This window comes from Anarhichas minor, unplaced genomic scaffold (assembly GCF_050575085.1).
Source record: "Anarhichas minor isolate MPS153535 unplaced genomic scaffold, ASM5057508v1 ptg000067l, whole genome shotgun sequence".
Taxonomy (NCBI): Eukaryota; Metazoa; Chordata; class Actinopteri; order Perciformes; family Anarhichadidae; genus Anarhichas; species Anarhichas minor.
The window spans coordinates 3,963,611-3,980,157 of NW_027466513.1; the positions used below are offsets into that span (position 1 = coordinate 3,963,611).

At 45.0% G+C, this 16,547-nt stretch overlaps 1 protein-coding gene across 1 annotated transcript in view; it reads right to left on the reverse strand.

Annotated features, from left to right (window-relative positions):
* The window catches only part of map1aa (microtubule-associated protein 1Aa), a 37,972-nt gene that overhangs the window by 1,056 nt on the left and 20,369 nt on the right, over positions 1–16,547 (reverse strand). Inside the window, exons 3-5 of the mRNA XM_076078698.1 lie at positions 8,809–8,891; positions 7,075–7,215; positions 105–6,984 (exon numbers count right to left, since the gene is read on the reverse strand). Coding sequence (XP_075934813.1) covers positions 105–6,984; positions 7,075–7,215; positions 8,809–8,891 — 7,104 coding nt within the window. The remainder of the gene's footprint in view (positions 1–104; positions 6,985–7,074; positions 7,216–8,808; positions 8,892–16,547) is intronic.

Consider the following 16,547-nt stretch of genomic DNA (forward strand, 5'->3'; position numbering starts at 1 on the left):
TTTAGTAATGTGCACTGTCCCTGCCAAATAAACCAATATAATATCAAATAAAAAACTATGTGCAAATTATTTTAGTTTTGTAGAATTGAATAACATTTTCTCACCTGAACTGCTCTTGACACCATTCGTCAGCGTCTTGCCGGGGTTGTAGCTCGACCTGGAGAGGTCATCGTCTTTGGAGCCCTGTCCGTCCGACAGACGAGACATACGAGAGCTCTTGTCTGCCTCCTTCTTCTTCAGCGAAGCGCTGTGAGGAGACTGCATCTGTTTGACAGGCATGGGAGACCTCTTGCGCCTGGCCGGAGACGCTGATTTGGTTTTCCCGGAAGTCTTCTTTAAGCCCTTGGCTTTTGGCTCCTTCTTAACTAAGCCGTTATCCAGGGAGTCGGGATCCACCATGCAAACATCCGGGCGTGGTGGGTGAGGGTAGGGGTCCACGAGGGGAGCAGGAGGAGGGTCGTTGGTCCTCCCAGAGGAATGATGGTTGCCTCCTCCCGTGGCGGATAATTTATCAACGGGCATGTAGTCTGCATCCTCATCTGAGTCCATGTTGCCCTCGCCGGTGACCAAGGGGAACTCCTCGGTGCCTGGAGGGACATCGGAGTCTGACTGAGAGGCTGAAGACTCGCTGACTGAGGTGGGCGGTGTGTCCTCTGTGGCCAGACCCAGCACTGGCAACGTACCGCCGGCTTGGTGCAGAGAGCCGCTGTGATGATGGGGCTGCTTGTGAGCCCTTCTCTTGACTGAAAGATCGTGCCCATCGGCCTCTTGCGATTGATCACTTCTGCGTTCACGCTCCTCATCGTCGTCGTCGCTGGATAATTTCCGCATGCACGGGTTGATGAAGGATGGCGAGAGGTCCTGTTTGGGCTGCCTGTACTCGGAGGAGGAATACCCAGGAGAGCTGCGACTGCCGTATGAGGAGGTGGCTCCCATGGGCACATCACCAGCAAGATCCTGATCACTGTCGTCGTCATCATCCTCATCGTCCTGCCCTCCTCGGCTGCACTCCTCGGCGTAGAACGGAGAGTGAAATGGCTGATCGGTTGTAGAGAGAGACAGTGGGCGGGCCGGGTGCTCTGGCTCCATCTCGCACTCCTCTTCGAACTCATCATCATGACGGTAATGGGGAGGGGAGTCTCCGGGCACCATCCCCATCTGGGACTTTGACATCTCCCACTCAAAAGAGCTCCTGTAAGCTGCTGCTGCCTCTCTGGGCTCCACCTTGGCTTGGCCTGAAGATGCACCACTGGCTGCTGCACCAGCAGGCATCGAGGTGGTGCTTGCGCCGACCTCCGTGGGGCCGTTGACTGTGTCAGACTTGTTGGCCTGGAGAGGCGAGGACATATAGGAGCCGAGAACATCGGGGAGAGCACCAGCTGTCTTTTCACTGGCAGCTGGAGCGACAGGCTTGTCAGAAAATGAGAGGCTACCAGCCAGGCCGCCGGAGGGCGACCTCCGAGTCATCTCACGCATGTAAGCCTCCTCATCCTCTTCCTCGCTGCTGTCCGTCTCCTCAAAGTAATGTTTGCCTTCTATGTCAGGGCGCGGTGAGGAAGTAACACCGAACAGGGCGGCACTGGCCGCCTCTTTGTCTTTGGAGATCTCTGAATGTTGAGCAAACGGTCCTGCTGAGGCCCCAAACCCAACAGCCGTGTCAAGCTTGGACCCTTTAGACCATTCAGGCTTATAGAAGCAGTCCGATTGAGGGCCTTTGTCCGTGACTCCATCTGATATGGTCTTTTGCTCCTTCTTGTCCTCTGCAAAGGCAGCGGACGATAGTGAGGGGAAGGACTTGACCTCCTGAAATGGGCTGAGGGGTGAGAAACGAGCTAAACTGGAGGTGGACTCGGCCGCAGTTGTAGCTTTAAACTGTTTCTCGGACACTTCTAGATAGTCGTCTTTGGCGCCAGCGGAGCCGGAGAAGGAAGAGTCCATGACCTGTTCATCTTTAAAGGAGGAGTACTCAAAGAGAGGCTCGGCGGGCGTCTCCAGCTCCTCTCCGAACTGACGGCTGGTGGAGAGGGAGCCCGAGGTGGACGAGGAGTAGCTATAGGCCGAAGAGGAAGAGTACCCAGGGGCAGCGGTGGTCGTGTACTGAAAGCTTGTGTCCAGTGATGTCTTACTCAGAAGGTCTGGTGTTTTCTGTTTGTCAATATCAGCATCAGCTTTTTGATTCTCGTAATAACTGTCCTCTGTTGATTTCAAAGTGAAATCCTCTTTACCTTTGTCTGTGGTCTGACTTGAATAAAATGAGTCTTTCGCACCACTCCCATATGAGCACTCAAACCCTGAGGAGTAGCCAGAGAAACCCGTAGCTCCTAAATCTGTTGGCTTTCCGCTGAAGGATGAAGAGTCAATCTTCGCTTCATGTTCGGTCTTTGTGAGCAAGCTAGAGCTGCTCGGCTTCCCCTGGCTGTTGTAGCCGTATCCAGCCATAGAAACCATAAATTCAGGCCTCTTTGAGCCAAACATTTCACTGATTGGACTTTTTACTTCCTTCTCGGACTTCTCTTTGGCGCCTTTCTCCATGTCGGAATCAACCGCACCCTCGTCGTCGTCGTCGTCCTCCTCATCATCTTCGTCTTTGTCGTCCTCATAGTCTTCATCGACAACATCGTCATCATAGTCCTCCTCATCCCTTGCTGTCAGTTTTCGCATGTCCACCTCCAAACACCCTCCTTTCTCACCATAGCCTGCGGCAGCATCATCAAACGCTGTCATCGAGGAATACTTCGGGGGCTTCGTGCCGTCAGTGTGGCTTTTAAAGGAATCGTCTTTTTCTGGTGACAAAGAAGTGGACGAGGACTCGGGTCTATCAGCCACTGAAGGGAATCGGCAACTTGTGTTGTATTTAAATGCCTCCTCTCTTTGGACCTCTTCAAATGGAGGTATAGCAGAAGTGCTCTTTGAGTCGAGCCACGGTGAGGCGGAGGACTCTTTTTCATAAGAGACGGTAAATCCCTCCTTCTCTGACATCTTGTCCGTGGCTGTTACCGGGGCCAGGGGCTCTGGTTTCTGCGAATCCACTTCACCTTTTGCAGTGTTCTTCTCCACTTTATCTACAGACTCCTGACGATATGAATCTGAGTCCACTGAGCCGTAAATGTCACTGTAAGAGAACGTTTTGCCATGCACATAGGGCGTGTCCTGTCTTATATACACCGCCTTTTCTTTGCTCGCCTTCTCTGGAAAATTGTAGAGACTGAAATGAACACTTTTCTCGTGCTCCTTTAAAGCGACATCTGTTTCCTCTGAGCTTTCCTTTTCTAAGTCTACTTTACTTTGATCTGTTGATAAGGGCTTATGGGACCCTTCCCCACTATGGAAATCATCATCTTTTTCATCTTCATCTGAGTACATCACTTGAGGTTTCGGTATCTCTGTGCTGAAAGACACCTGTGTCTTGTCGGAGCTCTTGACTTCTGTTTCTATCTTTGAAGATTTTGCCTCAGAGGCGAAGTCGTCATCCAAGAAGCACCCCTCTTTTGCCTCCATAAGCTTGGCCTTAACAGTGGGCTGTAGATTCTTTTTGGTGTAAGAGTCATCTTCCTCCTCATTGTCTTCACTGGATTCATCGGACTTGTCAGACGCTGTCTTGTCACCGATAAATGCGGAACTGTCTGAGACGATGGCTGATTTAAAATCTATCGCTGCTTCATCTTTGTCTTCTGTCCTAAAGGGTTTCTCTTCTGTCGGAGAGTAGCCACTGCTTGTCGGCACAGACTGTGTGGGTGAGGCCAGTTTCATGGTGCTGTCATCTGGACTTAGACATCTTTCCTCACTGTCCTGCCTGTGGGACTCTAATTCTAACCCAGGGGAGAAAGACGGAGGTGGTGAAATAGGCTTTATATCAGTCTTAAACCCCTCTGAGCTAAAGAGAGACTGGTTTTCTTTGACAGCCTGTGTGGGAGAGTACTGCATGGTAGAAAAGAGAGGAGGAGGAGAAAAAGTGGCAGAAGGAGATTTCTGCTTCTCCTGAAGCATCATGAAGGCTGCATGTTCATAGCCCTCTTGGAGTTTACCCAGAGGAATATCGACATTAGGAGTCTGATCCTCGTCCTCGTCCTCCTCGTCGTCTTCTTCTTCGTGGACCGATTTGATATTTGCATCACCTTCCATCTCAGGAATGTTGGGCTGGTACTCATCAGAGGAAGGGGACTTGAAGCACTTGTCGTCCTCCAGAGAGGAGGTGGGTGAAATGGTTCCCGCTGAGTTGAGATAGTCCTTCCCCTGGGCGGCCTCAGCGCGCAAGGGGATACTGTTGATGGGGTCCAGCAGGAGAGAGTTCTTCCCAGCTTCCTCGGTCTGAGGCGCCGTCACAGAGGCTATCGACTGGTCCTCGGCTACAGACGTGGCAAAGGACGACAGTTTGTCGTATTCTGTGATGGAGGTCGCCGAGGAGATGTGCTCCTCCTCTGCAAGAGGAGCGGCAATGATGGCGGGGTATGGTGCAAGTTCAGGCTCGTGACCTCCCATGAAGGCTTTGGGTTTGACGTCAGACACGGCGGAGTACTTCATCTCTTTTATACCGTGCATGGAGTCAAAGGTACCGGGGATGTCAGGGACAGAGATGTCATAGGAGCCCACATCGTAGCGCAGCTGTGGGATCCTATCTTCTGGTTCCTCATGGATCTCCTCATCAGAGATGGTCTGCTCAGTCTCGGAGTAGCCGGGGATGGTTTCGTCTTGGATGAAGGAGAACTGCTCTGAGGCGGAGGCTGCTACTTGACTTGACAGGGCTGCGGTTGATGGAGGTTTTGGGTCAGCTGGCTTGGTGTCCCACTCCTTTCCAGTTTTTTCCCTTTTCGCCTCCTCTGTTTTATATTTCAGGACCTCATCATCTTCCGTTCCTTCAAGGTCAGCTTTTTCAATGACATCACCCTCCTCCTCTGAGCTGTCGCTCTTCTTCGATCTGTCTCTTATGTCGTCCTTTGCAGGATATTTGTTATATTTCTCCATTTTCTCCTCTTCGTACTTCTTGTCAAAGACATCACTCACTTCCTTCTTTTCAGCGGCTGCAATGCGTACCGAAGCGCCTTTGTCTTTGTTGTCTTCTATCTGTTCAACAGGGGATTTGGGCGAAGCCGATTTTGTATCAGTAGCTGGTGATGTGACTTTCTCATCATTGAAAACTAAAGACGGGACTTTAGTATCTGTATGGAGTGAATGCCCAAACATCACATCATTCTGGATTGGCTCAGTCTTAACTTTGGACTGCTCTTCTTGTTTCAGAGCCTCAAAGTCCTCAGTGAGGTCCTCTGGGGAGGAAACAATGGACCTGTCAGCCAAAGCTGCTGCTGCGATCTCCTCTGGGATGTTCTTTGGGACTGGCTTTTTCTCATGTGCTTCCTCTTTCACTGCTTTGTTTTTGTCAGTCTTGGGCTTAGCCTGAGTCTTAGCCTTATGCAGAGTTTTTCTCACTTCAGGGGTGAGCGGCTTCAGGTCAGGTTTAGTGATTTTTCTCAGCTCCGGTTTACTTGGGTCCTTCTTTTTATTCTCCTTGGCTTTACTTTCCTTTTTCTCTTCTTTTCTTATATTTTCATCTTTCTTTACTTCACGTTTCTCTTTCTTGATTTCTTTTTTCTCTTTGTCTTTCTTTTCATCCATTTTGGACGCTTTTTCATTCTTGACAGTTTTATCCTTGGATATTTTCTTTTTCTCCGTCTTGCCTGCCACAGGGGCCACCTCACTGTTCTTCTGTTGCTTGGTGGCTTTTAGACTTTTGAGTTTCTTCTCTTCCTTCTTTTCCACTTTATTCTCTTTCGTGATTTCACTCTTGGACTCTTCGTCATGTCCACTGGCTTCTTTCTTTGTTGTTTTAGGGTGGGGTTTCGGTGAAGACTTGAGACTCTCTTTGCTGTCAGTTCTTGATCTCATTTTTGTCTGTTTGATAATGGGAGGAGGTGCACCAGATGATATGTCTTTTTGAGTAGCCACAGGGTATCGCAGGAAGTCAAGGTGTTTCAGTTTCTCAAGGCCCTCGAAGATTTTATTCTGCGGTGCATTTCCAGGGAAGAGCACCCTAACTATCTTTTCTGTTGGACGGTGAGGAAGCCAAACAATAAGAGCGGTAACTGATGTCAAATAGGGGACAGATATTTCTCCTTCTTTTCCATTGGCCATCGTAATCCCTGTCTTGGCTTTGCTGTTCCCAGCCCATTTCTGCATTAGAAACTGCATCTCTTTGCTCTCCTTTACAGGGTTTAAGACGTACATGTCTAACTTTCCCACACCAAGTTTGTGGAATAGTGTAATGGGTTCAATAGTGTTGGTGACTACCCTGTGAAGAGGCTCTGGTGTGATACCGAGCTTGTTGAGGTACTGCAAGGTAAGAGATGCTTCCTCAATGCTGCGCTTCACTTTCAGCGTGGACTCTGGCATTCGAAGCTTCTCTGGGACGTTGAAAAACACAATCCCAAGCTCAGGAGAGATCTGGTTCTTCATCCATTCGCCGTTGCTGCTGGATCCACTTCCTTGGTTACGCCCCTCTTCTTGCTCTGCAATCTTCCTCTGGAACAACCCATTGATGCCTGGGAGGTTGTCTGCACCAATATGGGTGAGCAGAACAGAGTCGATCCTGTCCAGGTGGCGAACCAGCTTCCAGAAGCAAGACTTCCGATCAGACCCTCCATCCACCAGGATGTTGAATCCGTTGACGGCAAACAGAGCGGAGTCTCCTCGGCCTCCAGGGAAGATGTAGCAGCAGGGTTTGGACAGCTTCAGAAAACCTCCAGAGGTCGGGGGCTCCAGGAGGTCAAAGGACGACGGCACATCAACCGTCTCTGAGACATACTCGGTGAACTCCGTGACTCCGTCCATGTCGGGGAGGTGAGGTTCGGGATTCAGGCGGTATTCCAGAAGATTTTGAAATGAGTGCTGCTCCTGGCTTTGGCCAAGGGAGCTCCAGCCCCCGTCTCCCTGACAGGAAACAGTAAGCCTGGATGGCTGCTCTGAAGAGGCCTTCGACAGGTGTTCAATTACCTGGGAACACAGTAACAGTTAAAAACAGCCTAAATAATGTGTCCATGTAAGCTTGATCCATACACTGTAAAAAAAGCACACTCTGCTTACTTGAGGGTTGGAGATGATGTCGGAGAAGTGCTGCCAGGTGAAGGCTCCAGCTTGCAGTAGGATGTCGCCTCCCTGCTCAGAGCTCTGGCCGCTCAGTATCAGCAACTTATTCCCGGCAAAATCGGTGATTAGAGAGCGAATCTGGGTAGAGTACAGAATAACCAACTGTAACAACTGCGAATATTGATGCTTTGTAATAATAAGTCTTGCATAAGTCATCCAAATAAGACCTAAAATGTCAAATGTGGGCTACTGTTCTGGAAAGATGAGACAAATATTTTTGTAGTGAACAAACAAGCAATTTAATTGGTAAATATTCTGCTTCCCAAAGGAACAAAGCTCACATCATCTCACATATATCCGTGTGTAACCGTTCTCAGTCCCAAATCAAGTATTGCAGCTTGGTCAGCGGCCCTACGCGTCAAATTCATAGACGTCGCCAACGTGTTTTTATCGTCACCAATGAACGGAAGTCTGAAATGCGGAAGAGTGATGTAAAGACGCCGTATGTGGCTCTGGTAGCGCCCGTGACATGTCAATCACTGTAGTCCCGCCCTAAAGCATCCCCTGCTTTATGGTCTGTTTGACTCTAAATGGACCATAATTTACTAAATGAACATCGTGCTGTATTGAAGAAGACTTGAAACTAGAGATTGAGACCATAAACTCATGTTTACAATGTTTACTGAGGTAATAAATCAAGAGAGAAGTAGAGTCATTTTCTCATAGACTTCTATACAACCAGAGGAGTCGCCCCCTGGTGGACACTAGAGAGAATGCAGGTTTTAAGACACTTCCACATTGGCGTAGTGTAGTTAATTAGGTTACGTAACATAGAATTTCTGGGTCATAATACGACCTACTTAACTACGTTACAAACAACCCAAAACAAGTGTATTGCTAAATCTAACCAAGTTATTTCCTGTGAAAATGGAAGTTTATGTCAAATACAGCTTTTCTAATGTGATATCGCCAAATGAGCATAAAAACATGTGATTGGAAAACTACGGTCCCTCTAGAACCGATGTTTGGTTTGTCTGTTCTAGGCTACTGTAGAAGACTATAAGACTGTGAAGAGGACCTGCTGTCTATGAAGATAAGAATTATCTTTCTAAGCAAACAAAGACAGCGATTCTTAGTTTCAGGTGATTATAGACTCATGAAAACATAGTTATGAATATTATATTCCATTTCTGCTAATAGACCCCCCAAGATGCTACACACTGGACCTTTAATTTCACCCAACAAATGGCACGTTATTTTTGTAATTGATAAATCATTGTCTCAATGAGAAGCTGAATTTGCTGCAGCATTAAGAATAAATAAACAGTTCAGTGTGTTTTCAGACAATCAGGGTTTCTTTAGCAGGTTCAAAGATCAGCTGCTGTTTGTCATACTACTCTAGACAAAAATAATAATGAAAACTACGAGTTTTTTTGTTATTTAAATTTCACCAGCAGTCAAAGGCGAAACTAACAACTGACTATTACTTTTTAACACTGACAGTCAAATCTGAGGCATCTGAGTGGGTTTATTTATAACACAAAGAAGTGTCTGTGTCTCACACTGAGTGTGTTCCTGTTAATCAACTGAGCGATGATCACTAGCAGGAGAGACATGGACCTCCCATTGGGGCTGAATGGTGAAACAAAATAATAATGGCCAGAAATAAGAATACCGAACATGTCCTGCAGGAATCTGTGGTTTTGTCTGTGTTGTCCAGGTGTGACTCACCTCTGAGGCTGCGGTCTCCTCTGATGGGTTCACCAACACCACTGTCTCCAGGACATCACTCTGATACTGGAGAATCCGCTGACCTGCAGGAAACACAGATAATAAAAACATTATGACACCAAGGTCCAATAACAGGCCTTCTTCTGACGGGGCTGCTGTCATTACAGGATAAAATCCACAGTTTAATCATCATTTAGCTTTAATAAAGACCTAGAATAGGCTGATACAGAATACATATATCACTGTCAGACCGTGTGAAATCAATAAAATTGTTTTGTTAGATCTAGACGAGTCTGTGAGGTTGTACTTTTGAGCTAAATGCTAGCGTCAGGATGCTAACATTAACACTAACATGCTAATGTTTTGCAGGAATAATGTTCAACACGTTCATCATCAGCATGTTAGCATTCCAGTAGTTGCTAATTAGCACTAACACGGCACAGCTGAGGCTGAATGTCATTAGTTTTGCAGCTTATTTGGATTATACAAATTGAACGATACACATAAAAATGGCCACCGCTCTGACCATCATACTACGTTAATAGTAGTACTACCTTAAGTTCTATTTCTAAAGACAGAACTCTTAAGGCGAACTGCTTTAAACCGAGCCGCTGGTTGAACAATTAAACTAGAAGAGAAACAATCTCTAACACCATGAACGAGCGGCGTCATGTACTGACAGAACAACGCCCGTCACTCTGCACATGTGGCCGTGCACAAGCATCCTCAGACCCCACCCCGTCTCCTCTCCCTGTTCACATGCCATCTTATTTCTCCACTTTAATAAAGCCCCCCCCCAGACAAGTTTAATCCTGGAAATACGCTCTTTTCATACACAATCACAACAAAAAAAATAAAAATAATAAGCCTCTTTGGCAGTTGCTATGGGGACGCTTCTCTGGCTGTCGCTGCTGGCTGAGTTACACTGACCCAGTCTTGGCTGAGGGAGACGCATTGCAGCATTTCTGCGAGAGGGAGGGGATGCTGGTACTGCATGAGAGTATACACGCAGCATCACATAGTACAGGAGGTGAAGGCGAGTGGCAGAGCAGCAGCATTATAAGCAGCTCCATCACAGTGGGATCTATATTTAGCACGAAGGATGTTGCTGTCCAAAAAAAAAAAAGGGAAACAGTGAAGGAGCTGTCACAGTGTGTTTATGTCTCCTTCTTCTGCCGGAAGAGGAGGCAACGAGAGGGGGGGGGGGGGGGAAAGATAAATCCAGCACTTGATGGCGTAATATTTATGTGTTATAGGTCACGGATACGTGAGGCACACTTTGCAATGTAACATCTGGGAGGGAGTCAGATTCATGCGGCTTCATAGACGCTGTCTGAAATGAGTTCACAATCTGGATTTGTTCAGCTGCTGATCAAACAAGTAGAGTGGAACTGATATGTTGTGGGTTTTCCCCTTTTCTTTCTGAACCCAGGAGACGGTTTGAATGTAAAACAAACAAACAACACCAATACTGACATCTAGGTCTTTTTTTATGTCCTTCTCAATACGTTAATGAAGACTGCAAACTCATTATTTGCTGGACACTTGCTTTAATGATGCGAATGAAAGTGCTTGGTGTTAAATGTTAAACACTGAGCTCCATGTTTCAGCACTTTATTAGTGAAATTGATCTCTAATCACCAGCTGATTGGCTCTCAGTGATTGCAGACCAGTAACAGCTGCGTTCGGTCCCAGTCAGCAAACAATGTGGCAGAAAACGGTACAAAACTGTGGCTCTATTTCATGAATATTTCCAGCAACAATGCTAGCAGAGATAATTGGGATTATTAAATAGTTGACGAGTCCGTCAACACCCCGGTTTTGAGGGAGGTTCGCCTAAATGAAAACAAATGGACTGCTGCTTCAATGTTGGACCCTTTGTGGACCCCTTAAGTTTAAGGATTTATTACTTTGTTGGACTTCCAGGCTGCTTTGAAGGTACAGAGTTTACAGAGTAGATCATGTTTTAAAGATTACATTTGTGCCATGCGCTGTATTCTAACCTTCAGTTCAGTATTCATGGTATTCATGGCATTCAGTGGTTCCCAAGCCCAGATTTTGAGTTTAGAGTTTGTAAGTAATCTGGATGGTTGTAAGTTAATTAACAGGGTACGAAAGAAGAAACAAAAAAACTAATTATTGTGAAATATTACTATTATTTCAAATCACCGGCCTGGTTTGAAACCAACTCTACCTCTGGCAGCTTTACTTGAAGGAGGGCTTTCTGACCTCCTAGGTGAGCCTTTCATTGACTTCGTAATCATTATCTCATCTCTTTTAGCGCCTTCAACTGTCGTGACATCAGACTGAACTGTTATGACACCAGATAGCGGAAACATCTGACAGACAAAAGTGCTGCTGGAAGGAAAACACAACCGTTTCACGTCGTACGACGAGAGAGGAGAAGGAGGTACGAACCTCTTTTCTGTTGACTGTTGACCACCAGAGTCATAAAGATAAAATCATTTCATCATGTAAATGTGTTGAACAGAATGACACACTGAATACATTCTTAAAGTCCTGACTAAATAACGTAATAATGTGACAAATAGTTCACTGATAAAAACACCATTTACACGTCTATGGATTATACAAAATAGGCTAATTTGCTTTTAAATGCTTTAGAAACAGGAAGTCTTTGAGAGGTGGGGCTCTGGTGCCCACGTTGCCCATGATTCCTTGCTGTGTGGTGACCAGGCGTCAACCTCCAGGTCTGAAGAGTGAAGTCAATGCTGAAGTGTCTATTAAAGCTGCATTCTCTCTAGTGTCCACCAGGGGGCGACTCCTCTGGTTGTATAGAAGTCTATGAGAAAATGACTCTACTTCTCTCTTGATTTATTACCTCAGTAAACATTGTAAACATGAGTTTATGGTCTCAATCTCTAGTTTCAAGTCTTCTTCAACACAGCATGATGTTCATTTAGTACATTATGGTCCATTTAGAGTCAAACAGACCATAAAGCAGGGGATGCTTTAGGGCGGGGCTTACTGTGAATGACAGGTCTCTACCAGAGACGTATACGGCGTCTCTACGTCACTCCTCATTCAAAATATGGTCACTTCTGTTCACTTGTTGCAAAAAAGTCAAGATGACGACGGCCAAATCGTCGAACTCTTGGCTTCAAAACCATCAGTCCACAAACCAATGAATGGCGTCTCGACGACTACGACTACGTTCTTCTATTCAGTCTATGGTGGAGACAAAATGCCGCCTTTCCAGCCCACTAATACAAACGCTCTGAGAAGCCTATTAACCGCCTCACTCCTCTCATTCCTATTTCAAGCTGTCCAGGGGACAATCTGCTGTAAAGCCACTTGTGTGCCCACACATCATTCAGACTGTTATCATGGAAACCGACATCGTCTGGGCCTCTGTGGCTCTCATCGGGCTGAATGCGACAGACGCGTAATGGAAGATTAACTGAGGGAGGATGGATGCTCGTAAAATTGTGACCCTCTGTTGGCTCTGAGGGGTGAAGTGACTCCAGTAACACACACATGAGATTATGGCTGGGGCATCAGACCGGTACAGTTTCCCTCATGACAACTGGATAATGATGGAGGGGAAGAAAGGATTCAGGCTTTCGGCTGTAAAGAAACGATCTGACATACTGTACTACAGCCCTGTAGAGTCTCCATCACCATGAAGACCTGCAAATGCTTTTAATGCCAATTCTGCCAATACTGCATCTTTGTTTTCTATTTTTCTGATTAAGACTTTTGTATCTCATAATTATTAATGATTTACTGTCTCAAACTTACGAGAAAAGTAATTTTGAGATATCAATTGTCACACTGTTTGCTAGCTGTTTATTATATTACTTGATTTCAGCCGATGGACTATGGATAGTTTTAAAGAAATCTCAAATCTACCTCATGAGAAAGATTGTGTGATTCTGTGGAAAGAATGATTAATTGACTAATTCTGTTGGACGATATAATGTCCATATATCGTACGATAAGTTGATAACGTAAAAAGGTTTGAGGTTATGTCCCAACACAGTCTCCCAGCAGTCCTTGAAATACTCACAAAATCAAATCTATTGGTTTCGTGCTGAGCAACACGAATGGTCTCTGATTTCTTTCGTGTCGCACGGCTTTGCTTCTTTCTCGTGACGACATTATGCTACAGTTAGTTTAAGGCATCAAAACCACTTAATTCGGTTTAGGAAAGCCGTCAGGAACGCGTCACAATAACAATCGATGTTGAACACCTTTTTCTTCTTTTTTTGGACAATCAATAACGTGGGTTATGTCCATATAGCGTTGATAGCGTTAACAAAACTGAAGTTATAAGTCGATAATTTAAAAATGTCCCTATATCGTACAATATAGTGGTTACTGTGATAAAGTAGGCCTTGTGGCTGCTGATGAATTGTGGATCACTTGGAACCGCTATCTGCCCCGTCTCAAGGTCTGAGTCACAAAAGATATTGCGCTGATGATATTACAGCGCAAACACTCCAATAAAGTTTTGCAGCTGAGTGTGATTTGCTCTTTTTTTGCGGAGGGGGAGGGAAGAAATAATTAGTTTATATGAGTATATAATAACCTTATTTTTAATTCTTTTTTTCCCTTTTTTCTCCTTGTCACTGCATCCCCAAAATGAATGAGTTGCATCACCTTGACCCGGCTACAATCACTGCCGCGATGATCACTGGAAAGTCTGGGCGTGACACCTTTTATAAATGCGCTTCACTTCCCACAGACTCTCTGAAAACACTAAAAATGTCACTGTCATTGTGAATTGGACTGTTATTACAATGAGGCTCGTTTGCAAAGAAAGTGGCCAATTTTGTGCAAAATGTCTGCATATTATCTCATTTAAATCGGTGCAGATAGCACAGCGGCACCAAGGCTCATCTCACCCTCTGTGGGTGCTTTGAGAATTACATGGTTTCTTTTTGTCTCGTTTGTGAAGGTTTAGCGTCGTATATTAGTTTATGCAAACACACAATACTCCTCTGGAGGTAAATCCTCAGGTTCTGTCTTGTTTTTGGCTGAGCTTTATAAAGCGAGATGGTGCAGAAGTAAACCTGAAAATCGAAGAGAGATGTCTGAAAATGAGTGGGCGTTTCATAGCATTGAGGAATAACTGGCGCCCACACATCCGCGCCTCTGGTGCATGATGGGAAATGGTTTGTCAGCCGTTATACCGTCCGACACACTCTGCACACACTCTCCACACACTTGTTGCCACAGCTTCGCATACTGGTATCCCACCCGAGGCCGAGAGAGATGTCAGCTGTGACTTTGTGATTATTTGTGTGGTAAAAGTGGACCATGTCCCGTATATGTCACTCTGTGTGACTCCACATCCTCCCACAGCTCAGGCTGCCCACAGTGGTTAGAAATACAACAGGAACACGTGGCCTGCAGCTGGTTCAGCATTTTCACTGGTGAGATAACGTCAAGAAAGAAGCATCGCTGACTCTGGACTCACACAGACGTATTCTTCAGTGAGAACATGAAATATAAATACTCAACAGATATTGTTAGATATCCTGACTGGATAACTGACTCTCACACAACACAATTCGCTTTTCTAACCTTACATACAACACGGCAATGTTGATTCCAAAAACCCATCGGTTGTAAGATTAAGATTCAGATTAAGATTCAGATTCAACTTGCAAATTGAGTCGAGTTAGAAAAGTCGAGCTGCTCGTTCGGTTTCCAGCTGGCAGCACATTTAGTTAATAACCTATAAGCCAGTTCATTTTGAGTGGCAGCGTGGTGAATGATACCTTTTTGTTTTTGACGAAAGCAATAAGTTTCCCCTTTTAATGACTCGTCAGAGTCATCGAGAAGGTAATTAGTCACGGCAGGGAAAGCTGAATGTGAATATAATGAGTGGGGTTATTGGCACTGTCTGGCCATGCAGTAATTATCTCTGCATAAATGAATCACTGTTTGTCACTTACGCAGTCAAATGTGGTCAATTTAGGATGTTTACTTTATTTACAAGAGCTAGTTTGTCTGGAAATGCTTTAATGTACATTTTAGCCATGCTGCCGGTGTAGCTCTGGGATGTCAGTTAGTCGTATATCTCAACAAATATCATGGATTACAATGAACTTTGATACAAACATTCATGTTTCCCAGAGGATGAATCTTACTTACTTTTCACTAACTGGTCAAAATTTGGTATAACGCTTTCAGAAACACACAATGCCACGTGGTTAACGTTGTGAAAACATGGGTTAGGTTTAGGCAACAAAAGTACTCGGTAAAGGTCTGAATAAAGATCATGCTTGTGCTAAAATAATAATGTAACGGAGCGGCCTTAACAAGTCCACTTCACAACACCAAAGACTGTTGGGAAACATGAATGTCTGAGCTAAAGTTCATCGCCGTACATCCAATAGTTGTTGAAATGTTTCCCTCTGGATCAAGGTAAGTTTGGCTGGATGGTGACATCGGAGTTCAACGTTACAGTTTTGTGATAGTTGTTGGTTTGAAACAGCTCAACAGTGCCGACAGATCGCACAAACCAACTGTGTGGAACCAAAGCAGAGCTGATTTTTCTTCTGTGGGCGGGAACGTGATTGATCGGTACCCAGGTAAATCAGTGTTTCCTGTCCTGGTTCATCAATTCACTCTTAGTCCATCAGGCTGTGCAGAACACATAAACTGACCACAACACATAAACCAGCTCAGTTCACCGTATAGCACTGCTGCAGCTGCAGGAAATTAAACATTGAAGTGAATCATGACTCCGAGCAACAGGGACAAAAAAAAAAAGCCAGCGTACATTTCCTCGGAGAGACGTAACTGTGACATGCAGGAGATTTGTATACCTGCTGCTTTTTACCGCCGGATGTGTTAACAGCTTTCAGGTCTGGAGGGAAATAATCAAAGGGCTGAACAAGTGGTGCAGCAGCAGCATACCATGATATAAAAAGCTAAATGACTGAGTCACATTAAGGTCCCTAATTATAGCACATATAAATCATTCATGGCGATATATCCACAGAGGACATTGTTACGTTTTGGTTTTATATGTATGGTGTACGTATTTTAAAACCCATCATAACTGGACTTCAGGTAAAAACATTCATTACAGTTAACATACGTCTAATTTTGAGCAATTTTACTTCCATATCATGTCTTCTTTCAGACGAGTGGAAAGAAATCAAACTACAAGAGGTGGGGAAAGTCAATGCAGCATAGGATCGCCATATTTTTGCGTGCCAATGTTGTATTCATTTTTTTTTGCTGTGTATATGTGTATTAAAATTGCAAATACAAATTAAACCTTTTGGAAATATTCGCTTTTCAGTCCACTAGATGGTGCGGTCATAAGTAAAGTCATTTGAATATGTAGGCTGTAATACAAACAGTTCAGTTTTTAAGGTACAAAAATCCTTCTGTCTGAACAAAACCACAGCTAGCTTCAGGAAAAACATCGCGTTTGGCCTTAAAATGACTACGTACAGGTTTAGGCAACAAAACCACGTGATCAGGTTCAGGAAAACTGTCACAAATAGTTTGGAAAACCACAACGCGATGTCGAACTCTCATCTTCTGGTTGAAAATCTGATTTGTTGGTTCCATCGACTCCTCCAAAACTCGTCTTTTTAGATATTATAAAGTTCGTCACTTGCTCTCACTGTTGTTTAGTTACGTTGATGCTGTGTGTCAACACCACGTTTAAGGCTCCTCATTGACTTTCAACTGGAATTCTTCTCTGAAATCATTCGAAAACCAAAAAGGTTATATTATTTCTTCAGTGTGTA